Source organism: Herpailurus yagouaroundi, unplaced genomic scaffold (genome assembly GCF_014898765.1).
Source record: "Herpailurus yagouaroundi ecotype Mexico unplaced genomic scaffold, PumYag 140, whole genome shotgun sequence".
In the NCBI taxonomy this organism is placed as follows: Eukaryota; Metazoa; Chordata; class Mammalia; order Carnivora; family Felidae; genus Herpailurus; species Herpailurus yagouaroundi.
The window spans coordinates 79775131-79801933 of NW_024412395.1; the positions used below are offsets into that span (position 1 = coordinate 79775131).

At 36.9% G+C, this 26803-nt stretch overlaps 2 protein-coding genes and 1 long non-coding RNA gene across 7 annotated transcripts in view; 2 read left to right on the forward strand and 1 right to left on the reverse strand.

Moving 5' to 3' along the window:
- The window catches only part of NIF3L1 (NGG1 interacting factor 3 like 1), a 21160-nt gene extending 13889 nt beyond the window's left edge, over positions 1-7271 (forward strand). The window contains exons 6-7 of one of the 2 annotated variants that reach the window (XM_040475812.1): positions 2662-2745; positions 6585-7271. In XM_040475812.1, the coding sequence (XP_040331746.1) occupies positions 2662-2745; positions 6585-6769 (269 nt within the window). In that variant the 3' untranslated portion in view covers positions 6770-7271. The remainder of the gene's footprint in view (positions 1-2661; positions 2746-6584) is intronic. The other variant, XM_040475813.1, reaches the window with a different exon arrangement.
- A 2901-nt stretch (positions 7272-10172) lies between these two features.
- Positions 10173-26803, reverse strand: part of ORC2 (origin recognition complex subunit 2) — a 44344-nt gene continuing 27713 nt past the window's right edge. For 3 of the 4 annotated variants that reach the window (XM_040475806.1, XM_040475805.1, XM_040475807.1), the window contains 8 exons: positions 25892-26001; positions 23502-23634; positions 22628-22724; positions 19304-19450; positions 18514-18685; positions 15162-15223; positions 13916-14034; positions 10173-11910 (listed from right to left, as the gene is read on the reverse strand). In XM_040475806.1, coding sequence (XP_040331740.1) covers positions 11824-11910; positions 13916-14034; positions 15162-15223; positions 18514-18685; positions 19304-19450; positions 22628-22724; positions 23502-23634; positions 25892-26001 — 927 coding nt within the window. In that variant the 3' untranslated portion in view covers positions 10173-11823. The remainder of the gene's footprint in view (positions 11911-13915; positions 14035-15161; positions 15224-18513; positions 18686-19303; positions 19451-22627; positions 22725-23501; positions 23635-25891; positions 26002-26803) is intronic. The other variant, XR_005790460.1, reaches the window with a different exon arrangement.
- LOC121030903 (uncharacterized) lies at positions 22637-24663 on the forward strand. The gene is made up of 2 exons (XR_005790461.1): positions 22637-22746; positions 23522-24663. It is a non-coding gene; the product is annotated as an uncharacterized LOC121030903 (long non-coding RNA).

The following is a 26803-nucleotide window of genomic DNA, read 5'->3' on the forward strand; positions in this document are numbered from 1 at the left end:
TTTTTTTTTTTTTTTTTTTTTTTTTTTTTTTGAGAGAGAGAGAGAGAGCACATGAGCAGGGGAGGGGCAGAGAGAGGGAGACAGAATCTCAATCAGGCTCCGCAGTGTCAGCATGGAGCCTAATGTGGGGCTTGAACCCATGAAACCATGAGATCATGACTAGAGCTGAAGTCAAGAGCTGGATGCTTAGCCAACTGAGCCACCCAGGTACCCCCTGGGTAGATTATTCTTGATGGTGGGTTTTTTTCCTTTTAGCATTTTGAATATATCATGATACATTCCCTTTTGGCCTGCAAAATTTCTGCTGAAAATCAGCTGATCGCCTTCCAGAGTTTTCCATATAAATAACTTTTTGCTTCTCAGTTACTTCTTTTAAAATTCTCTTTATCTTTAGTCTTGGACATTTCAGTTATTATGTGTCATGGTGTGGATCTCCTTGGGTGTGTCTTGTTTGGACTCTCTGTGTTTCCTTCTCCAGGTCAGGGAAGTTTTCAGCTATTCTTTCTTTCTTTTTTAAATTTATTTTTATTTTTTATTAAATTTTTTTTTAATGTTTATTTTTAAATTTTTTTTTTTTCAAACGTTTATTTATTTTTGGGACAGACAGAGACAGAGCATGAACGGGGGAGGGGCAGAGAGAGAGGGAGACACAGAATCAGAAACAGGCTCCAGGCTCTGAGCCATCAGCCCAGAGCCTGACGCGGGGCTCGAACTCACGGACCGCGAGATCGTGACCTGGCTGAAGTCGGACGCTTAACCGACTGCGCCACCCAGGCGCCCTTTAATGTTTATTTTTGAGACAGAGCAAGCATGAGTGGGAGAGAGGCAGAGAGAGAGAGGGAGGGAAGGAGACAGGATCTAAAGTTGACTCTGTGCTGTCAGTGCAAAGCCAACATGGGGCTCGAACTCAGAAACTGTGAGATCATGATCTGGGCTGACATTGGACGCTCAACTGACTGAACCACCCAGGCTTCCCAACTGTTATTTCTTCAAATAAATTTTCTGCCTTTTTCTTTCTTCTCCTTCTGAGACCGATATATGCTATGATTGTTCACTTGATGTTGAAGAGATCCCTTAACCTATCCTCATTAAATTTTTTTTTTTCTTTTTCTGTTCAGGTTGGCTGTGTTCCATTATCAGTTTTTCAGATCACTGATCTGTTCTGCATTTGTTAATTCCCTCTAATGTATTTTTCATTGCAGTTATATTCTCCATTTCTGGTAGGGTTTTTTTAAATGTTTTGTTTATTTTTGAGAGAGCACAAGTGGGGGATGGGCAGAGAGAGAGGGACACAGGATCTGAAGCAGGCTCTGCACTGAGAGCAGTGAGCCCATTGTGGGGCTTGAACTCACAAACCACGAGATCATAACCTGAACCAAAGTTGATGCTCAGCCAACTGAGCTACCAGGTAGCCTGATAGGTTTTAAAAAAAAAAAAAATTTCTGTCTCTATGTTGAAGTTCTCACTGAGTTCTTCCACTCTTCTCTCCAGTCTGGTGAGCATCTTTATGACCATTACCTTAAACTCTTTACCTGGAGTATTACTTCTCCCTGTTTCATTTAGTTCTTTCTCTGAAGTTTCATTTTATTCTTTCATGTGGATCATATTCTTCTGTCTTCTCATTTTGCTTGAGTTTCTGTGTTCACTTCTATGAATTATGCGGAACAGCTGCTTCTCCCCAACTTGAAGGAATGGTCTTATGTATGGTCATCCCTGAGTAGACTGTGTGCCTGGTGACTTTGGTTGGCTGGAATGGTGTTGGGCATGGGCAGACTCCCAGGGCACTCTGTGCTGGAGCTGCCCTCGTGGGATGGTTGGAGCTAAAGTGGGCATGGACTGGGGTGGTCCTAAGGCTCTCAGAGAATGCCTTGGCAGGATAACTGAAGCTGAAGTGGATGTAAGCCAAGTGTTCCAGGGTGCTCTGTGTGCTCTGTGGAGCTGAGGTGAGGCATGGACTGGTGGGGGGGAACCTGAGTGCTTTGCACAGGGGGCACCCTGGCAGTACAGCTGTACCTGAAATAGGTATAGGCCAGGGGGTCCCAGAGCTCTCCATACAGAGGGCACGCTCAGCCTCTCTCTTAAAATACCGCTGGTGGAATGACCAGTAATGAAGTGTCCATTCTAGAAGCCTTAAGTGCTAAATACTTGTTGGATTTGGGCTTCAAAGTTTCTGTTATTTTACTCTACAGCAACTCTACAGAGGTTGTTCTTTTGAGTTAAATATGATATTTAGTATATGTGCTGCCGAAGCGAGCACTTAAATATGATATTTAAAAATACATGTCAAATGAGTTTGTAGCATTCCTATAACTAGCCCTTTTAGTCCCTCACCTGAGAAGGAGCTGGTACCTGCCTATCTCTCGCTGTTGCCTGGAAAACCAGGATGGTCACTTTACCAGCCTTATGTGGGCTTGTGCACAGCTATGTCTGTTTGAAGGAATTAATAGCCCTGCATTGGGTTATTTTTGCAATACCAAAGAATCATCTGTCTATATGAAGATGTGTTTTATTATTTTTTTAAATTCAGTAAGCAAAGTTCATTTACTGGTAATGAGACCAGGAGTAAAGTCTGCATTATGTGAAAGATTATTGATACAAATTATAATATTAAAATGAAGGGGAATTGTAATGTGTTGGTCTCTTGTTTCCTTTATTTTGAAGAGTCTCCAGTCAGAGTCGTGGCCCTGTGTGCTGGTTCTGGGAGCACCGTGCTGCAGGGGGTAGAGGCTGACCTTTACCTCACAGGTACGATAGCCTCTGGGTCTCCTTTTCTTTTTTGTGTGTATCATTCCCAGCTTTATTTTTTATAAGGAAAAAAAACCAGGTTTTTAAGCCAGCACCTGGCATATAGATGAATCTAATACCTGTTGTTTGAACCTGAACTAAATAGGAACTGCACTGAAATTGGAGATAGACCGTATTCTTTTATTTTATTTATTTATTTATTTATTTTTTTACTAGTAAATTTAAACCATATTCTTTTAGAGGGAAAAAAAAGTCATTAAACAATTAACTGTTAGATTATCTTAAAAACTTGTGTTCAGTATTTATTTAACCTGTGTTCTTCCTAAACATTCTCATAGATTTCATGTCTGTTAATGGGACACTTTCTACCTTTCCACCTTAGCTAAAGCCACTAAAGCCAATCATTAGTTCCTATCAGTTCTAGCTCCAGAATCTTTTTTTTTAAGGTTTATTTATTTTTGAACCCATGAACCATGAGATAATGACCTGAGCCGAAATCAAGAGTTGGATGCTCAACCAATTAGGCCACACAGGCACCCCATCCAGAATCTTTATAGAGCCTTTCCTCTTATCTCTATTCAAGCATCATCTTCTACATGAAATACTTAAATCTAATCTTAAGTCTTCCACATACAACCCTCAAATTAACTTTTCTTTCAAAAGTACAAATTTGATGGTATATAATATTATCCTAGCTAGAAAGTCTTTAGTGGTTTCTTTCACGTGTCCTGGTCAGGCCTGAACATTCATCCTCTTTCATGCAGCCTTCTGCTGTTTTCTCTGGCTAGAATGCCTTCCTTGCCCTTTACTTCTAGTGATAAGTTCAAGATACCTTCTCTGAGAAGCTTTTTCTGACACTGTCTGGCTCCTGCCCTGATGGTCATGCCTTCCTCTCCAATTACTATTGCTTTATCATTTTTTTTTAATTCTTCATTTTTTAATTTTAGAGCGAGAATGAGCAGGGGAGAGGGGCAGAGGGGCAAAGGGGGAGAGAGAGAGAGAATATCTTAAGCAGACTTCACAGTCAGTACAGAGCCTGACGTGGGGCTCATTTCCAAGACCCTGGGATCCTGATCTGAGCTGAAATCAAGAGTCGGACACTCAGCTGCCTGAGCCACCCAGGTGCCCCTCCTGTTGCTTTCTACTTAACCTCCGGTATGCATTTCTATCAGATGGTAATTGTTCAGCTTTATACTCTGTCCTTGAGGGTAACATCTAATAGGTACAAGGCCCATCATTCAGAAGATTTGGAGGCACTTTGTACACTAATGGTTGTATTTTGCTACATTTGCATATTCTGTGTTACATACATATTCTGTGTATGTGTATAAATATATATCTATGGGTGTGCATATAAATATATTTATATTTATGTGTTTCCCCTGAAACCATTTTGTAATAAATTTCATACATGACCTTTTATCCCAGAAACATCAGCATATATCTCCTAAGAACTAAGGACATTTTCTTTTATGACCAATGATCAAATACAGAATTTAGGATTGTTAAGACACTTACTTAATATGTAGTCTATATTTAAATTTTGCCAAATGATTAGAATTGCATATCTTTTTCTGATTGATACCTAATCTGTGAGCACACACTGCATCTAAAAGAGTTTCTCGGCTCTGTCCAGAGCATTGACATTTTTGAAGAGTATAGGCCATTTGTTTTGTGGTATATCTCTAAATTTGGGGGATGTGATTATTTCCTTATAAATAATGACTTTCTTAAAACTAGTTCTTTTTTTTTAATAGGCTTGAAAGAGACTTTTAAAATGTTTTTGTTTTTATTCTTTGTTTTTAGAGAGTGCACAAGTGGGAGGGAGGGGCAGAGGAAGAGAAAGAGAATCTTAAGCAGGCTCTATACTTTGCATGGAGCCTGATGTGGGACTCCATCCCATGACCCTGGGATCATGACCTGAGCCAAAATCAAGAGACACTCAACTCACTGAGCCACCCAGGCACCCCTAGTTTTCTTTGTTTACACTTTTAAGCAATATGTGCATAAGATAAATTCATGCAGTTCAAAATTGTTAAAATAGCCTTCCTATCTGGTTACTTGGGGAAATAGAAAGTATCTTCTTACCTGGCTGACCTTAGATGTCTATGATCTGTGAGGCGTCGCTTTGAGTATAACTTTAGGGATGAAAAGCACCAGGTCAAAGGTGCATATAGGCCTCTCCTGATGTTCATCACCCTTACTCTGAGTGTAACATGGTAGTATCAGGGTGTTAAGGGTAGTATCCTAGAAAGATCAGCAGATTTGCTCCTTGTAAATATGAATTCTCATTTGCTTCTTTCCCACAGCTACCCTCCTAAGCTAGGCTTTTCTTCCCTTTGCCTTCAGCTAGTACAGAGTCTTTGCAGATCCCCCTGTCCCCGCCCTGCCTTTCATGCCTTCTCCTCACAGCATTTATAATTGTCCAGGTCACCAGACTTGTCTCTCCTGAAGCATGGCTTCTAACTGGGCCCCTTAGTGTCTTTCTTCTTTTTACTTTCCTATTTACCTTTACTATTACCTTTACTATTTACTATTACGTTTACTATTACAGATTAAGATATTTTAAAAGAGTATTGAATAAAAAATATCCCATATATGAAATGACATGTATTGGGGAGCAGGAAAGTGTGGAGGATTGAACCTTTCCCTAAGAACCTTATTTTTTGATGTTTTCAGGGCTCTAAACATATTTCAAAATTAGACTTGTTATGAACAAGCTAAATTGTGTATTTTTGCTGTAAAATCAGAAGTCCTCAAATTCACAAATAGTATTTTTAAAAAATTCAAGACGCTTGAGGGGGCACCTGGGTGGCTCAGTCAGTTGAACATCTGGCTCTTGATTTTGCCTCAGTCATGATCCCAGGGTCATGGGATCAAGCCCTGTTGGACTCTGCAATGAGCATGGAGCCTGCTTGGGATTCCCTATCCTGCCCCTCCCTTGCGTACACACACACTGTCTCTAAAATAGGAAAAAGCAACTATTGGGGCGCCTGGGTGGCTCAGTCAGTTAAACGTCTTGGCTATTAATTTTGGCTCAGGTCAAGATCTCATGAACAGTGAGATTGTACTGTGGGGCTCTGTGCTGACAGCACAGAGCCTGCTTGAGATTCTCTCTGCACCACCCATGCATGTGCTTGTGCTCCTTCTCTATATACACATTACAAAAAATACAGAACACTGGAGTTTTTTTAAACCTTTTTACAAAAGAGGAGCTCCTCTTCTACCAGTAACTTCAGAATTTCTAGGAATTTTGCCTAAGTTAAAGGAAAATAAATACCCTGTAATTTATTTATTTATTTATTTATTTATTTATTTATTTATTTACCTTGTCTTTAATTTAGAAGTAACCTTAAGCTTGTTTTATCCTTATTAGAGTAGAGCCGATACTGAAGATTTTGGTGTTCACAAAGCATAAAGAAGTGTTTGGGAACTATACCTAGGATTTTCTGGAGATATTTTGTTATTTGATATTGATATAGATGAGAAATTTTCTGAAAGCCCCAGTTGACTTAGCAGTACTCGTTTATCTTCTTATGGAAACATTTTGAATGGGTGTTCTTGTAGATCTGGTTCTGGCGGTATTAGATGCTATTGCATACGGGAGTTTGGATTCTTGTCTGAGTCTGCCAAGGAGGAAGAATTTGGAATTCTCATTGGGATGATCTGTCTCTTTCTAAATTGGAAGACACCTAAGAAACCTGTACATTACTTTCTAGATTTATGTGTAAAGTTCTGCTTTTTACACGATGAATTCTTGGTGTTTCTGCAGTTATGGTTCAGCATTCCACAGACTCTGTGTCTAATATTTAAGTATTTGCTCTTTCCTTTGTTGGCAGGTGAGATGTCCCATCATGATGTTCTGGATGCTGCATCCCAAGGAATAAATGTCATCCTCTGTGAACATAGCAACACTGAACGAGGTTTTCTTTCTGATCTTCGAGATATGCTGGGCGCTCACTTGGAAAATAAGATTAATATTATCCTGTCAGAAAGAGACAGGGACCCTCTTCATGTGATTTAAAGCATACAGGGACAACAAGATGACAGAGTCTACAAATTGATTTGCTCCCAACTTGAATGCGTAACAGGAATCAGCAGACTTAGTATCCGTCTGGAAGAATGTCTTAGAATGTACACTATTTCTGGTTTGTAAATCTGCTTCACCAAATAGTCTGTAGCTTGTATGGTAAAAACCATAATGTATTAAACACTTAACAATTAAACGTATTAAACAAACTACTATTAACAAATATTTATTATAAGATGAATTAAGATTATGATACAATGTGAAGTACATATTTATCAACTCCAGGAAGATTACTTAACATTCTTGGTAAGTACCTTCTTCTTAGCTTAATTATAGATGAGATCTGTCATTTGAGATCTCTCTGCTCTTGGTTAGTTTAAAAAACTTGAGATTAGAATACTGATTTCTAGGTAGCAGCCTCTAGGGGGTGATAAGGTATGTCTGTATGTTCCTGTTCATAGATCACTAATGTCTCACATAAATTTCAGAATCAGGATGAGGTTTTGTTTTTGTGGTTTTTTTCTTAATATACATGACCATTATTCATAACTATTGTTTTATTGCTTTTGGGTAACTTACCTGTAATTTTATTAGTAATACATAAAAGATGGTTAGCTTTCAAAATAATACCAGTTATTATACAGTATTAATTTTGTGCTAGGCCCTCTCAGGTATGTTATAAACAGTTTCAATCCCTATAAATAAGAATACAGGTATTATTATTATTTCCATTTTACAGATGAGTGAACTGAAACAGAGGTTAAGGAGTTTGTCCAAAGCCACGTAGATAGGGAGTGAAGGAGTTAGGACACAAAATGTGGTAGCCTTGCTTCATGGTCTGTGTTCTTTACTTCTTAACACTGACAATAAAACTGATATAGGAGTTATATAAGGAATTCTGAAGGAAAAGAAATCCATTTTCACTGGGATTTTCTCTGGCTGGTATGGGAGGTTTTTCGTTTGAATACTTATATTTCCAGTTTCTCTGCTGAGCTTTTTACTTTGGTAATAAAGCAAATCTTGTAAAATGCTGTCAAAGGATTTTACATTTCTTTTGTAGGACCCTCTTCCTACCAATCATCGCCCAGAGGATTTGGGATCCTGACTCACAAATTATTCTTGGTGGTTTGCTGTAATATTGATTCACTGCAGAAGTAACTCGATAGGACTGAGCCTTAAGAAATGTCCCCAGTTAGAGTCAGAGGAGGAGCCAAGAGAGGAGGTGGGAGGAGAACCAGAAAAGATTCAGAAGCCCAAGTAGAAAGCTTGGATGAGGGATGGTTGACACCAAGGTAGAGAGAATGAGATAGCAGACAGCTTTGAGAGACCATCTTAATGGCATTTGCCTCAGTCATTGTGTTCTATGTGCTGGGCCCATAAAGAAGTGGGGAGAATAGGACAGAAATTTGGATAATATTTTAGAGTATATTGTAATTAACTATGCTAAGGATATGCAGAGGGCTTACAGGGAAAGTTATCTGAGGAATGGGGATAGATTTCAGTCAAGAGGTACAGCGTGAACAAACACCAAGTAAAGAGGAACCACACAATGCATTGAAAAAGCCCAAATAATTAATTCACTTGTCAGGGCAGAAAGCAGGAGACATGAACGGTATTGTCAGAGATGGTACTTAAGAAATAGCTTGGGGCCAGTAATTTCTCAAACTTTTTTTCTCTTTATGGCACACTTAACAGTTACTCATGCTGAAGGTTGTGGATTAATTCCTTTGGATAGAGTTCCAGAGGGGATTTAATGGATCGAAGAATTCATGATTGGACATACTTATTGCTAAAGAGTTTTTTTTTTTTTTTAAAGAATGACATTATTGGGGTGCCCAGGTGGCCCAGTTGGTTAAGTGTCCGACTCTTGATTTTGCTGGGGTCAAGATGATCTAGCTGTTTATGAGTCTGAGCCCCGCATCAGGTCTGTGCTGATAGTGTGGAGCCTGCTTGGCAATCTCCCCGCTCCCCACCCCTACCCTCTCAACTTGTCATGTCTCTTTGTCTCAAAATAAGCTTTAAAAATTGTAGTAGTAATGTCACTTTTTTTTAAGTTTCTTTACTGGCATGCTAGCATTTTTAAGTAACTAAAAGTACTCTCAAATATATCCTCTGTAGTTTTTAAAACATAAAGTACTACTGAAGATGAATTCTTTATTTTCGCTTGTCAAATTTTCTGAACTGTTAACTTTAAGGTGTTATCATTGCTTTTCAAACTTGAATGTGCACAAGAACATCTGGAGATGTAGTTTAAAAATGCATTACAAAAGGGGCACCTGGGTGGCTCAGTCGGTTAAGCGTCTGTCTTTGGCTCAGGTCATGATCTCATAGTTTATGAGTTCGAGCCCTGCGTCAGGCTCTGTGCTGACAGTTTGGAGCCTGGAGCCTGCTTTGGATTCAGTGTCTCCCTCTCTGCCCCTCCCCCACTCGTGCTCTGTCTCTGAAAAATGAATAAATGTAAAAAAAAATGCATTACAAAAAATGCAGATTGATTCAGATGCTTGAGTAGGGCCCAGGCATTTGAGTTCCCAAGAGATACTGCTGCTGCCATCTTGAGGACTACACTTGAGGTAGGAAAAGTAACAATGGTGACATGAATACTTGGGAGGGCTTGAGGCCAAAGTGTGCTACATGCCAAAATTATGAAAATTTTGTAGTTTTCTTTTATTATACTCACATTTAATGTCATATTGTCTACAGCATCAGTTATTTCAAGTTTATTTTATTCAGCATAGTAAGGATACTATTAATGCTATTAAAATCTCATACTAGATATTCTGTACTTGACCTTCATGTCCTTAAAACTCCTGTTCTAGCATAGAGCCTTCTGTGTAATGAGCGTTCAACAAACATGGATTAAAAATGTTTTAGCAGCAATTTGAAAAAATGTAGGCGACTCTCCTAAGGGAGAATTGTAGAAAGCCTAGAACAAAGTCATTTGCATAACACTTCTTTTATCCCTTAGTTTTAGAGGCCATACAGTCTGTGATAAGGCAGACCCTCATGACTTTGTCACCTGTTGGCTACTCAGGACTAGGCTGGAAGAGTCTTCTCACCTAGAATGTAGGAAAATACATTCTGAACAATGTTACTGGCTCCACATTTGAATCACTTCTAAAGTAAGTAACTTTTTTAAAAGATAAAGAAAAAAAATCTATTAGCTGTCTCCTAATAGTTTTTCAGGTCTGTTATTTCTTGTCAGAAGCAAGTAACAACAGAAGTTGGAGCCTTAGCAGTCAAGCTCGTCACTGACAGTATAAGGAACATCAATACTGAAACAAGTAAATGAAGAGTGTAGAATAATTCTGCTAAGATCTTCATCAGGTCTATAAGATGCACTTATAAAATATTTGAAGGACTTCTAATTATTTTTAGTAAAAAATCAGTACTAAAAAAATGATTCTATCCAAATTGGCTTTTTATTTATTAATAGACTATTGACACATAACTGCTTGCAAGTAGTATGGACACAAAAACTATAAAAATAAACCAGTAGATATTTAAGGGCAAATGCAAAACTTGCATATTAGGTCATTAAAGATTTTATATACTTTATAATACTATAAGTTATAAACTAGACATTAAGCAAAAAAAGCAAGGTGCAAACCAGTACAAATCATATGCTACCATTTGTGTTTTTAAAAGGAGATATAGACATATTCTTCCATGTGCATAGAATACCTCTGGAGGAATAAACTCCTATCACTGGTTGGCATAGGGACTGGAAGGAAAACTCACTTCATTGAATATCCTTCGGTGACAAAAATTTTTAGAATCAAATTCATGTACAGATTTAAATATTTTGATTATATTTAAGACTAAACTCTCATGTGGATTTAACAAAATTAATTAGATGGCACAAATAAATGACTTCCAACTCTGAGCATTTAGGGAAATATTTTCATGAAAGGGGTTTACAAGTTAACTGCATCAGCATTTTTCACTTCTATCTTATTACAGTGGTATTTCAATGAAGAATTTTTTTCCAAGTATGAAATAATAATTTTAAGGGAGTATGTGAAGACTACAAGCCGACCAGTGGCCAAAGTTAGCCTTTTTCTCTTTCCTAAGGAAAAAGACTTGTGTAAATATTTCGAAGGCTTGAAATTATTACTTTAAGAAAAAAACTGAAAAGTCTTACAGTGAGTTTTAGGTCTACTTGATAGAGAAATCAAGATTAAAGCAGCCATTTATATGCTACTCACTTGCATGTTACTGAAGAAAAAATGTCAATAGAAGAATAACTGAATTTTTATTTTCTGTTTTCTTGAAAACAATGACTAAAATGTAATTCAGGATTGTGTTTCTGTAGCCTGGCTTCTCACTTGTGTCAGGATGATGGCACAGATATTAATTGTTCCAAGTACCATGATTATTGTTCATGTGCTAAGGTGGGTACACATCTTATATACTCATTATGCTTTTCCCACTGTCCCAACGAAATAGTGTCATGCCCTCTTCCTCCCTACCCCCACCAGCATGTAATCTAAATCCAAAAGGAGAAAGCGACATCACCTACTCTTCCCCAGTCTTACACACCTTTTGTTAAGCCTTTCAAGAACAGGGAGATGATCTGCCTTCTCCTTTATACTCATCAGCTCTGACAGAAGAGCAAATAAAGTAGATTTATGTGATGCCAATGTTTTTGTACTTCCATACTCTAGAATAAACACATTTGCAAACAATCAGCTCTGGGGGGTGTTTAAAAGGCCCTCAAAAAATTAGGAATAATATCATCTCTAGTATAAAAGAATTCAAAAACAACCAGCTCCAAATAGTCCCTGAGCACACTGTTCATTCCAGCATGAAGTCTCCAGAGAGGTAATGAATGAAAGGCACGTTTTCTCCTACTTGAGGACCACTGCATAGTACTAGAGATGGTATACCAGCCAGGCTAATCAAGGTTCTAATCGATGACATTCCCCCTCCTAATTTTAAGTCTTATACACTGGAAAAAAGTGTCTAATGTTAGATGTAAACACAACACTTTAGAGGAGTGGCAGCTGGGGTCCAACAACCCTTCTACAGAAGAAGAGTAAAGGGCAGCTTCAAGACTCTTCTTCTTCCTTTTCCAGGAAATCGGTCAATGTTCCATTGTCCACAGGAATTAACAAATATTCTACTCCATCAGTTCCCTAAAAGATGTGAGAATACCCTGGATGTTAGTCATTTGTAAAGATATATGTGAATCTTGTTGTAGGTTAAACAGAAAAATAGATTTAATATTTTACATAAATATGGAAATGTAAAGATTAAGGCAAAAGGGCAGGCATATATATTTAAATACACTGAATTCATAGTTAAACCACTTCATAGTGGGAAAGACTGGAGAGTAAGTAGATTTCTTTACCCTCCTGGTCTTTCTAGAATTTTACATACTGATTTCTTGGTTCTTTTATCCAGGTATCTCCCCTAATCCCCTTTTTAAAAAAGTAATCTCTACCCCCAACGTGGAGCTTGAACTCATGACTCTGAGATCAAGAGTTCCATGCTCTACTGACTGTGCCAGCCAGGTGTCCCCCAGGTATCTCACCTTTTTAAAATAACCCTCACTAGACTCTCATTTCTATCACCCAACCTCTGTACCTTTCCAGAAGAGTCATCAATATTTGGTGGTCTCCACTTCTTCACCTTTCACTCAACCCAGTCCAACCTAGCTACTACCACCATTATATGTCATCAAAAGAACTTTTGCTTGGACCACCAAGGAATTCCTTATTCCTAAGTCCAATACAGATTGTCGGTTTTCATCTTTTTGGCCTGTCTGCAGAACCTGGCACTGCTGACTGTTCTTTCTTAAAACATGCCTCTCTTGGCTTCTGTGACATCATATCCTGTTTTTCTTCCTGGCTGTCTGGCTATTATTCCCACCTCTACAAGCTTATCTTCTACTTAGCCATTAAATGTCACACTTCTGGGCTTAGTTCCTGGCCTCCTAATCTCACTGTATGTCCTCTCTCATGATAGTCCTACCAATGCCTGGTTTCCATTACAACCTAAATATGCAAGGATCAGTCTTCTATCTCTAGCCCAATTTTTTCCTCTGGTTTCTTGTCCCAGGATATCCAGTTGCCTAGCTGACATCTCCATTTGCAAATCTCGAAAGAATCTTAAAGAGTAAGTTCAAATATACTGCAATCACAAACTTATGATCTGTCTACCCAAAAATGTTTCTCATCCAGTGATCTTACCATCTCTCTGGTTATGCACACCAGGAACCAGAAATCATTCTTTACACTTTCCCTTGGTTCTCACATCCAACCTATTATCAATTCTTGTCAGTTCTACCTCCTAAGTATATCTGGATTCCAACCCCTTTTCTCTCTTCATCCTAATCAAGTTACCATCATCTCACCCAGACTACTAACAGTTTCCTAACTGGTCTCTGGGAATTGACTTTTAGCAATTCCCACCTCACCCTGCCCCATTCCACTTTGCATAACCAGAGTCAGAACAATTTTTTTAATGACTTGCCTTAATCTTCAAATGAAGATTAGAGTCCTTTCCGTGGCCTAAAAGCAGTATACCATTGTCTTTTCAGCCTCTCATTCTGTGCCATGCTGGCCTTGTTTTTCTCTGACCAGTTATCTCCCAATATTCCTTGAGATCTCAGCTCAGTGGTCTGATAACCATAATTAGGTCGGATTCACATATTACACTCTTTCAGAACCATGTACCCTTCTGATCATAGGACTTAACCACAATTAAAAATTGACATGTGTGTGATTATTTGACAAATGCCCATCTCCTCCATTAGACTTTAAGCTCCATCAGAAAAGAAATTCGGTTTTTGCTTACTACTGTATCCTAATACTTAGTGCAATATCTGATATGTAGTTAGTGCTCCATGTAGACTCAATTGTTGATGTGATAGAAGAAAAAGAGGGAAAAGGGAATACAATTATATGACTTATATTTCTAATGGTCTGTTACCCTGGCTAAGTTTTCTGCTCTGAAGCTGAGTACTTCTTTCTATAGAACTTAATCTATAGAACTTAAATGGTACATGGCCTAAATGGATCCTTGTGACCCATCATGGAACCTCTATTTGTTTCCTAAAGTTGACTCAAAGGCATACTTATCCTTAACTAAACAAGAGATAAGGTATTCCTGGCATATAATCTGTAACAGCAGTCTCACCTTCTTTGTTCTTATAAGCTTGTGGTCCCTAAATTCAGTTAGCTGGGCCCGAAGTGTCAGATCACTATTGACCAGGAATGCCTCTCGACACTGTTGGTAAAAATCTTGAAAAGAAAGTCCTAGAGAGTTCAAAAGGAGATGTGAACATAAGTTAGCAATTAAGATGTCACCCCATATATGGTTACCCATTCCAAAGAACACAGAAAAAAAGTGCTATTGCCACAGTATACCAAAGTAGTCAGTTTTAAGTACCTCTGGAAGAAACAAACTAGAGAAAACTTAATTATTATACACCGTGACTTAGATATATCTATTTAAAATAAATTGTTTTTAATGTTTTATTTATTTTTTGAGAGAGAGAGACAGAGTGTGAGTGGGGGAGGGGCAGAGAGAGAGAGACACACAGAATCCGAAGCAGGCTCCAGGCTCTGAGCTGTCAGCACAGAGCCTGACGCGGGGCTCGAACCCACAAGCTGTGAGATCATGACCTGAGCCGAAGTCAGACGCTTAACTGACTGAGCCACCGAGGCGCCCCTAGATATATCTATTTTTAAAGAGAACTGATTGGTTGAAAGTAGTCAACTGACCAAGTAAAACCTAACTCTGGGCAGTTTTAAACGCGTGAATAACGCTGACTTTTAAAGAAGGAACTAGTAAGTCAGGAGAGCTGAACGATTATTAAAATATTTATCTAAGTTAACGGTTTTACCCAAGGGGAAGAAAATCTGCTAAGATGCCCAGCATATGAAATATGTTATCTGTAGACACATGTCCACAGTTACTACCATAGGAAATTTAAAAATAGGCCGGAAATGGGGCACCTGGGTGGCTCAGTTGGTTAAGCGCCCAAATTCAGCTCAGGTCACGATCTCAGAGTTTGTGAGTTTGAGGCTCGTGGGCTCTGCACTGACGGTGAGTATGAAGCTCGCTTGGGATTCTCTGTCTTCCTCTCTCTGCCTCTCCCCTGCTCTCTCTCTCTTTCAAAAATAAATAAAACATTAAAAAAAAAAAAAAAAAAAAAAAAGGCGGCCAGATGGGGTCTTTCAATGTGCATTGGCAAACAGTGCGTTAAGCGGTGTTATCTGTGGGGCTTCTTGAAAATGTGCTATGTGGCAGACAAACTGATCACAGACCAAACCATTTATTTGCTCCTTTGAAACACTGCAGTGCTATTATTAGATTCCAGAAAAAGGAATTTATGGGGTGAAACAAAGTCAAACAATTTAATATTATAAATATTGGATACCAATGTAAGAAGGGTTATCCTGGTTATCCAGTTGATACTTTATTAGTAGCCTGAAGATCCCCCTAAGGAAAAAAAAAATTCAAATCCAGAACGTTAACATCAAAAGGTAACAGTAAAATACACAAAGATAATTTGAAATACTTGGCTTATACATACTCTCTTCTGTTCTTTTCTCCAAGGAACCTGGCCTACTTAAAAAAGAGAAGCTTTTTTATAGACTTTTAAGGAAAATCTAGGAGTTTTCTTTAAGGCTACAGGTTGGTTCAGGTTAGAAAATTTTGAATATATAATAAAATGTAAAGAGAATATTAATCCCATAACCCTAAAATAACAACCACAAACATTTGATGTGGGAATCATATTTATGTATGCTGCCTTCTCAAATCTTTGTGGAATAAAGCAGGGTGGAAACACAAATTCATGCATTTATATATAGTATATACCATTTTATATCTCACCTTTCACTTACTGATTTTCCCATATCATTAAAAAGTCTTCCTAAATTTTTAATGGCTGCTCATCTGTCATATCGTGTACCGCACAGTTACCATTGCCCCACCTGTTTTGGATGTTTACTTCCAATTTTATTAAAAATAACTCCACATTAAGTTGTACATATTCTTTCATCTCAATTTCTACAGGAGACTGCACAAAGTCGAATTATGGGGCTGGAAGCATGTTACACACCCTGAGATTTTCAGGAGTCCTTGGGTGTGGCAAAAATTTTAAATCTTTACATTTTCATTTTTAAGATGATCTAGAAAATAATCACATAAGTGTTTCTGGATCATCTGACCATGTTAGAACTAGATACTGCCACTGACTACACAGCTAAATGTTAAGATTTTTTAATCACATTCATACCAAGTAAACACTAAATAATATAGGAGTTTGCAGAATGAAACAAAATTTCACAGTTACAAAAAAAAGCATCAGGGACACCTGGGTGGCTCAGTCGGTTAAGCGTCCGACTTTGGCTCAGGTCATGATCTCACGGCTCATGGGTTTGAGCCCCATATTGGGCTCTGTGCTGACAGCTCGGAGCCTGGAGCCTGCTTCGGATTCTGTGTCTCCCTCCCTCTCTCTCTCTGTTCCTCCCCGACTCGCACTCACACTCTCAAAAAAAAAAAAAAAAAAAAAAAAAAAGCGTTGGAGGCTAATACATAGACATTTAAGTATGCCAAACTAAAAACTGCTTGCATTAGAGCAGAGTCCTATTTAACGTTGTACTTATATTGTATGGATTCCCACCTTCATACACAGCAACTTGCAATAGTCCATTAACAGTAAACATAAGAAGATTGAAACCTTTTTCTATTGCAATTTAATAGAAATTTTGATTAGGTACCAATTTAATGCATATTTCAATACTAATACAATACTAATCTTCAGGTCTACAAAGCAGCTTTACAGAGTAACAAAATTAATTAAAATCAGTAATTGAGGGCTAACATGAGGGAGTCTTGTGGTACCGATACAGCTGAGTATCTTGACTGTGGTGGCTATAGTTATGTAAGGCTCCGCATGTGACTAAACTGCAAGGGCTATAAGCATACACTTGCACACATACAAATGAGTGCACATGTCCATGGTGAAATCTGAATAAGCTCTATGGATTTTGCCAATGTCTGGTTTTGGTTTTAATACTGCACTGTGATGGGAGGTATTTGGGAAAGGAGTACTCAGGACTTTCCTGGACACTTCTTTGTAGCCTTCTGTGAATACTCCAAAAGTTTTTTAAAAAGCAGACACATAAAAGAAAAATAAATGGGAAAAATTTTTCTAGAATGAAAAGATATGAAAGTTTTTGCCTATCCCATCCCCTAGTTTTTCCCCTCCCTTCTTTTATACAGTCTGTACTATCCTGAATTAGGTATTTTTCATTTCTGTGCACATTTTAAAATTTAACCATAATGACATATGCATAGAGTATTACAATACTACATAATACATAAAGTATTACAGTACTATATTGTTTTACATGCTTTTTTTCATATCTACCATCCTGTCTGGTTTAGCATTTGTCCTGAACAGAAATGTCTGGGTTTGGACAGTATGTGGTATTGTCCTACTACTGTTACCCCACATAAGTCAGACTCCCAACTGCCTTTGCTGCTCTTACATCCAGAACACAGCTGGGCTGTGGCTTCCATTCTCTCACTGCTCTATGATTGCTTCATTGAGATGTTCATATTTTCAGTCAGGCTATAATCTTTTTTTGTTTTTCCTTTGGTCCTTTTATATTTTATCTATTAATGCTATGTGTTTGGAACAAAAGGGGATGAATTAAAAGTGTGAAAACTATTGTACCATCCTGACTAGATGTGTCCATTGCTCTTGGGAGAAAAAAAAGACCTTGCTAGTCTCATCTGCTTTAAGAAACTTTGCATTTTTCTGTCAAATTTAAAACACAAGAAAAATCGATGTTTGGATTAATTTATAGGTCCAATACATTCTCACTTGCTACCTCTATAATGTTCAGTCCACTCATCCAAGAACACACTATTTTTCATCTTTTCAAATCTTAATTATTTTTAACAGGGTTTATTGTTTTCAAACACTTCATCTTGTTAAAAATTGCTCTAGAATTCTATTCTTTTGGGGGGAGAACTGGTACTAAAAGCCTTTTTCAATAGGTTATCATGCCCTTTATGTTTTGCCAGTTTATGCCATATCCAGCTTTTCTTAGCATTTCTTAATTCAGATACACCTCTTGGTGGGGCTGCTGAAAGGGCTCCACTAGAGACATTATACAAAGATCTTTAAGGGCAAGAGCTTTGGAGCCCAGCAGATGTGGATCAAAATCTCTGCCCGTTGCTATCTACCTTAGAGTAGCTGTGAGGATCAAATGAGTTATTTCATGTGAAGCGCCCCATGTTTGAATCAGAATGTTCAGTATATAATTAAAAATAACCCTCAGATTTAAGTAAAATCAAAATTCTTTTTCCTCCAGTGACCACTATCTTGAGATGTCTTATTTAGAAATATAATAATTAATGGGGTGCCTGGGTGGCTCAGGTCATGATCTCACGGTTCATGAGTTCTAGCCACACTTTGGGTGAGCCCTGCTTCTCTATCCCCCTCTCTCTCACTTTCTCTCTGCCCCTCGCTGACTTGTGCCCTCTCCGTCTCTCAAAAAAAATTTGGAAATATAAAAATTCAGAAAAAAAAAATATTGACACTACTGTTGAGGAGTCTGCCTACTGCATAACCGAGTACTGCCAACTAGTTTTTACTATTTCTCTTAATCCTTCAAACTAAGTAGAGACTTTATTATTATCATTAAAACCTACTACTGCATGTCTTAAAATGTATGGAGTTTTTAAAAAGAAACTGTAGTTTTAATTCTTACCTTGCATTAGGGGTAAGGCTTCGTAAGACATGAGTTAGAGAACTCAGTGGTAATGATCCAGATTGTTTAACCAGAAGAGAATTCTCATAGGAAGTTTCTTCAGTATAAGGACTATATGTAGTAGTTTCATACCAGAGCCAGTTATAAAGACTCTGCTTTGCATGATCCCACACTACGGCATATGATTAAAGAAAACAAGAGTTATTAATTATTGTCATACTGTCATGTTACTAGATTCCACTCTAGGAAGTGGAAAGAATGAGAAAGCATTGAAATAAATGAATCCTAAAAATTTTCATTTTTGCCATTTTTCCATCCAAATCAGTACCTCACAATCTAATTTCATTGTCAGTCAACATCTATATCTGAATCTTTATTTGTATGCTGAATACAAGTAAAATATATTAGTGCTACACCAAGGCATTCTTTTGAAAAAATTTAATAACACTGTTCTTTTTGTGTTTTAAACATTTTTTTTTCTATAGGATCATCACAAAGTCTCTGAATTAAATGCATAAAGTCAATGTTGCAATACTTACAAAGAGTAGAAAAAGACCAATATAATAGTTGGGCCTCTCCTCCTTCATGAAATGAATACCCCCTTTAGAATCTGAATTTTATTTCCAAGAATTATGCTCTAAATCAGATTGAGGACACTTTTATTTTTAGCAACCCATGTCTTTAAGCATGCAACAAAAAAAGTGTACTGAAAAAACAATAAAAATGTTGATTTACAATAGTAAAAAATTTTTTAAGACTGGTATCTCAAGAAAGAGAAGGGAAGACTTACTGAGAGGAGCATTGAGGTGATCAATAGATGCTATAAGGTATATATTACGTAAAGATGACAACTGTCCAATAATTTGCTGGCTTTTGTCTCCTCTCAACATTTGGCTATCCAAATTGTGGATGAGAAGGAAGAGTTCTAAAGAAGAATCTAAAAGGAAAGACAACTCAATTATTATTTACAAGGAGTATTTGTAAAATCCTTACAACACAAAATGCCTGTGAATTAAAAAATCAAAGTAGTATAGGACAAGGGTAACTACTGCATAGCAGTATGTAATATATTTGAGAAGATAGCAGTCTCTCAAAAATAGGCAACATATTATTAAAGTTTTAAGGAAATTGGTTGAAAATCTGTGGGGACTGGGTGGTTAGACACTTAACTGGAATGGTTAGTGCTCAAATCACATCATAAAGAAAGCAGTTTTAATCAGGTACAGGAAATAGTGCAAGATGCATATTGGGTTGGAGGTAAATCTGTGCATGTTGCATTGCAAGGTAGAAGTAGAGCTGGCGCGCGCACACACACACACACACACACACACACACACACACACACACACACAGTTCTTACCAGGCATTAAGAGGCAAGATAGAAAACCCTGATTATCATAAAAGCCAAAGAAGACAAAAAAAGGGGAGGGAGTGAAATTTAGGATATTGCTCAAGGCATCAGGAAAGTCAGAGAAGTAAATAGTATCATAAAGGTTAATGAAGGAAGAATTTGGAGGATGGAGCTGTCAACACCATTAATTACCGCAGAGATCAAGATAAAGGATGAGCCAAGGTCAACTGTGTTTAGTAAGAAAATTACACAGGTAATCAAGCATATAGTTCATGTAGCACAGAAGCAAGAAATTGAGGAAATAGGTAAAAAGGCATGACATGTCTTCAAAAACTCTGAAATCACTGAAACAAAATAAAACTGTGGAAGGGCAGCAGAATCAGGTAAACCTTTTCTTATGATGGAAGAAGTCCTATATATGTTTAAAAGCCACTGTAAGTCTCTCAGGAGTTGGTAAGAAATGAGACATTTAGCATTTATAATGGACAATAAGCCTACTAGAGTAAGTAAATTTCTCTCCCACTGGGGCTAGAGGGACAAGAGAGACTATAGCAACAAAGATTCTGAGAACATTTTGAAAGTCCAAGGTTCCTTAAATTCTAGAAGCCACCATAATCAATAGTGTTTAAATTCTATATAGACATATAATTCTATTTTATAATTATATAAAATTATATGTTTACATCATATGCATTACACTATATATATTTATGAACTATGTAATTAGTTACATATATTCAAATTATATACCCATATGTGAAAACTTTTATTTAATTATAGTTTATATAATTACAAATATATTTTATTTTTATTTATTTATTTATTTATTTATTTATTTATTTATTTATTTATTTTTGAGACAGAGAGAGACAGAGCATGAATGGGGGAGGGGCAGAGAGAGAGGGAGTCACAGAATCGGAAGCAGGCTCCAGGCTCTGAGCCATCAGTCCAGAGCCCGACGCGGGGCTCGAACACGCGGACTGCAAGATCGTGACCTGAGCTAAAGTCAGATGCTTAACCGACTGAGCCACCCAGGCGCCCCCAAACATATTTTATATAAATAACCAAATATGCATTACATAAATGAATATATACATGAAAAATGACTCAGGCACCTATTTTAAACAATTTATAACAATACCAAAATTCTCTATCAGATTAAGTTACTCCTTTTATTTTTTTTTAAGTTACTCCTTTTTATTAAGTAGTAACTAAGTGACAATTGTTAGACCCTAAATAATTTTGTTTTTAGTTTTCTGAAATGCTCACATAGCCAAAACACTCACACCAAAAGAATAACAAAAAAATGCTTTTAGGGGTGCATTGGTAGCTCAGTCAGTTAAGTGTCCGGCTCTTGATCTCAGCTCAGGTCTTGGTTTCACTGTCGTGAGTACAAGCCCCACACTGAGCTCTGTGTTGGGCATGTAGCCTATTTAAAAAAAAAAAAAAATGCTTTTTTTCCATTCTGCAGATTTTAGTATATGAAATTATTCAAATGCAGTAATATTTACTGAGAATAAAGAAGAAAAGTGTTTTATAAAAATATTAAACAATATAAAAATACCAAAGATGCACATATCAACTGGGGGCACTTCACACAGGCCAAGTAAAACCTGAAAACTATTCTGAAATAATAGGCTTTTGGTTATACAAATTCAAGGTGTTTGGGGTAATTCTTTCCTGTTAGGTAAGTGAAGTTCACAAAAAAGTTGATGGAAAAAGAAAGGGCAAATTACTTCTGAGAAATCTAAATCATCATTGAGAGAAGTGTTGTTATTGAAATAATCCCCTGTACAGAATAATACAGAGCTTCCTCAGTCTCAGATGGGCATACATCCCGATAAACCCATTCTAAATTGAAGTCAAAAATATTTTTAATACACTCAACTGAACATCATAGCTTAGCCTAGCCCACCTTTTTAGTTTTTTTAATTTAAATTTTAGTTAACATACAGTACAGTGTTGGTTTCAGGAGAATTCAGTGATTCATCATCACTTACATACAACACCTAGTGCTCATCACAAGTGCCCTCCTTAATACCCATCACCCATCTAGACCGTTCCCCACCCACCTCCCTCCATCAACCCTCAGTTTGTTCTCTGTTGTTAAGAGTCTCTTGTGGTTTGTTTTCCTTTCTTCTCTTCCCCCCACCACCTTCCCATATGTTCATCTGTTTTGTTTCTTAAATTCCACATAGGAAGGAAATCGTATGGTATTTGTCTTTCTCTGATTGACTTATTTTGCTTAGCAAAATATTTTGCTTAGCTGGCTCCATCCATGTCAATGCAAATGGTAAGATTTCATTCTTGTTGATTAGCCTAGCCCACCTTAAATGTGCTCAGAACAGCCTACAGTTGGGTAAAATTATCTAAAACAAAGTCTATTTTATAATAAAGTGTTGAATATCCTATGTAACTTATTGAATACTGTACCGAAAGTGAAAAACAATGGTTGTACAGGTACAGAATGGTTATATCAGTTATTTACTTTCATGGTCATGTGGCTGACGGGGAGCTGTGGCTTGCTGCCACTGCCCAGCATCACAAGGGAGTGCAGCACCACATACCCCTAGCCCAGGAAAAGATTAAAAATGCAAAATTTCAAGTATGGTTTTCTACTGAATGTGTATTGGTTTTGCACCATCATAACATCAAAAGTGGTAAGTCAATCCATTTTAAATTGGGGACCTCCTATCTGTATGTGAATAAGTATAAGTGTATGCTTAGCTTTACCCTAAAACTAGAGCATCTACTTCATGTTACCTTCTTTAAATTTGTTTACTATCCAGTCTAGCTGATCCAGTACACTGCGGAAAGTACCCATATGATCGAGGACTTCTTCTGTTATAGAATTCAGGATCTATATCATAAAAGTGCAAGAGGTACATCAATTACTACTTATTCTATCATATAGGATAAATACAACTAGCAAATCAATCTTTTCTTATAAGTTAAAAATGAATTTAGATTTCCTATCAAGTCTAAAAAAACCACTTAAAAAATCCTTCTGGTACTTAAGTATATCAAATTCATTTTTGGCATTAAGTTATGGCAAAAATGAAACATGGAAAAATACCAAAGACATAAAGATAAGAGGGTAGCAAAAATAACCCTCCTCCAACAAAACGGGAAACATTCGAAAACTATATATTTATCAAAGGAAATGGGATACACACATTAAAGACACTTTTCAAAAGGAATACTGCATTATTAATATCTAGCACCAAAAGGTTTTTGTTTTCAAATGATGAAAGGACACAAGCATTTGCACTAAAACTGACCTATGATACATTATAAAACTACAAACTATTACTTATTAGAGTACCAAAGTGACATAAAAGCAATAATAAAATCAAAGTCTTCCATAATCCTGTCCTTCACAAAAGTACTATTGTTGGTATTTGGTAAACAAAACCAACATTTCTCTAAGATTTACTATATTTATCAGTTACAAAGTAGGAAATTCAGAGATGAGGTTTCAAAGCTAGAACCCTGAGTCCCAACACATGATCTTAAGCATTATGCAATCCTACTAGTGTCAAGGCTAAAAAAATTTGAATGTTCCAGAATGTAAATGGTATGGGTATCAAATGGCAGGGGATATAATGTTGCTCCTTTTAACATTTTTGAAACTTACTGATTTCACACTTATTCCAGGAAAGAAGCCATTGATGACAACATGAATGGAATCTTGCAGCACAGTGGTTCGAAACCTTTCTAGTAAATCTCTTTTAGAACCCAAACCAAAAAGCACAATGTTGAACCCCAGGCTGTTAGGAAAGATAGCATTCATGAAATTAAAGTTCAGTACCTCTTACTTAATTTTTTAGAATTAACTAGTTTAAGTTTATAAAAAATACAGAAAGAACTAGGATGACTAAAGAACTACATTGATTCTCAACTTATACAAGGTAAAAGCGCAATTTTATTATTATCTGTACACCAAACTTACAGGTCCAGCATCAGTAACTTTCTCTCCAGCTCTTATTATCTTTCAGGTGATGGATGGCTGGAGGCAAGGGAGAACAACAGGAGGCACAAGGCACTAAACAGTTGTACAGGCTGAAGCTGAGTTTTAATAGATTAAATAGGAAAAGTAAGCAGAGGCCAAATCACAAAGGTCTTGTTAAGTCAACTAAGACATTAGATTTTATTTAAAGGACAATGACCATTTAACAGTAACTAGTCAGGTGTTAACTGAAAGGTTTTAAGTAGGAAAGTAGCATGATATTTTCACCCTGGCTGAATAGGGCGAATGCACAGAAGAAGGGGAAAACTGCCAAAGATGATGAGCTTGAATTAGGTGTTATGGAGAAAAATAGAAGTTATCAAGAGCTTTACATGTCAAATCAATAGGATTTGGAGAGTGATTAGATGTAGAAGGTGAGAGAAAGGGAATATTTCAAAATAACTTGGTTTTTTTTGGCCTAGGCAACTATGTGGATGAAGTGACTTTCACTGTGCCAGGCTGCAGGGGCAGGTGGCAATGAGGGGTTTAAGAGGAGTTAAATTTTATATATATTGAATTATTTACAGGACATCAACATGGAAACCCTCCAATATACACTGATGTACCTGTATATGCTGCTGAGGAGTGAGATCTGGGCTGGCCTGGAGAAATCATGGGAGTTATTCACATGCAAAAAGCAACCAAAGCCCAGAGAGTGAATGAGAAGAATTAGAACACCAAGCACCTAGGGGTCAAGCTAAAACTCAACTCCATGATTGTTTATAGAAGTCTATCAGAAACAGTATTTATGTGATGCTCTGTAGCAATGCAGGGGAGCCTAGAAGAAAAGCAATAACCCCCAAAGTAGAGATAGATGGTGCAAGGTAGCAGCACCAGAAAAAAAAGTAAGGGAATTCAGAGAGTCGACAATTCTGTTAAGTAGCTGAATGAGGTATAGGCTGGGAAGCAAAGTCAAACAAGTTATCAGAGTTGACACACTGGAAGGAGGAACTGGTGGATGCTGCAGGATGGGATCAGAGTGAAGAGCTACTTTACAAATTTATAATGAACAGATCTATAAAAAGTTATTAGGAGAAGCTGAGGTCCTAGCAATGAAGATAGGCATAACCCTTTGATGTATTACTGGCAAAAGAAAGCCAGGATCAATTGAGGAAAATTGTGTCAATTTCTAGTTTTACTGCTTGGTGGACCTGACTTCTTATTTATCCCTATGACTATGTAACTGTGAGTATACATGTACAATACCATACATTTTAAGCACTTCCTTATACTAAGATCCTTTTTAATAAAAGTGTAAAAGTAATTATAGTAAAAAAAAAAAAGTTTTCCTTTTAATCATTGTTCTAATTGTTTTAATGGGAATTTGAAATTTAACCTGAGGTATCTGAAAAATGGTAAAATTCAAAAAATATTCAAAGAAATAATTTTAAAATGGTAAAATGGTATTTATAGGACAGATAAAAACCTGAAGATCTACAGCACATGAATACAGAATAAGATTAAAATATATATATATTCTTTTTAGAAACTTTGCTGTGGAAAACTGGATTAAAATCTAACTGAGGGGCACCTGCGTGGCTCAGGTGGTTAAGTGTCCGAATCTTGATTTCAGTTCAGGTCATGATCCCAGGGATATGGGACTGAGCCCCACATGGGGGCTCCACATGGAACGTGGAGCCTGCTTAAGATTCTCTCTTTCTCTCTCTAACCCTCCCCTGCGCTCTCTCTTAAAAACAAAGAAAAAAATCTAATTGATATATCTTATCAGTCTTGACAGATTAGATTTTTCAATATTTTTACAAGTAATAACAATTCTAATAAAGGCTATTTTACCAATGGCTTTCATATATGATAAACTTAGACACATTTCTTGAAAACTAGATTTTCTGAGATGAGTCATACAATATGACATTTCTACATCTGAGTCATCAAATTAGGAAAACACCTATTTTTTCACAATTTTATACGTAAAAATACATCAAGTTGATTGCAAAAAGAAAATTAAATGTTAGATTGCTTTGATTTTAACACACAGACATGTAAATAATAGTACTTACCGTAACTGCAACATCCATTTATGAAATAATTGTTCATACTGTTGATTTAGTTGTTTAAGTTCAGCAGAAAAGGAAGGAGAAACCTTGCTCAGTAAGTTACGCAAAGTTTGCTTTAAAAAAAGAGGGAAGAAAATCACTTTCAAACCACATACATCAAAATCAACAGAAACTAAAAATATTTCCTTAGAGGTAGACATTAGAAGAGGCCATTAGTGGAAATATTACTTTAACCAGGCTTGGTAATGAGTTCATCAACTGAATACACATACTATTTACGGTTTAAGTATTTGTTTTCTTAAAACTTTTTGTCTAGAACCATATCTATGATTATAAATTCCAAATATAAGGCTTTAATTTCTAAAAAGATCATTACCATGAGGAGATGATTAAACCTGCCTCCCAGCTTTGACAACAAATCCAGACAGACTTTTTAAAACCTATGAATTTGAAGAAATGTGAAAGCTTAAGGTAACAATATGAATTCTCAGAAAACATTAAAGTTTCTTTATAATTCACCATTATCACTAATAAAATAAACTTGTATCACTGCTCCTCTAAGTATCAAAGCTACTTCTAACAAATCCATCTTTGGTAAGTATGGCAAAGTTTTTTTTTGTTTTTTTGTTTTTTAAGATTTTATTTTTGGGGCGCCTGGGTGGCTCAGTCGGTTAAGCGTCCGACTTCGGCTCAGGTCATGATCTCGCAGTCCGTGAATTCGAGCCCCACGTCAGGCTCTGTGCTGACAGCTCAGAGCCTGGAGCCTGCTTCGGATTCTGTGTCTCCCTCTCTCTCTGCCCCTCCCCCATTCATGCTCTGTCTCTCTCTGTCTCAAAAATAAATAAAAACTTAAAAAAAAAAAAAGATTTTATTATTTAAAAAAAAATTTTTTTTAATGTTTGTTTATTTTTTTTT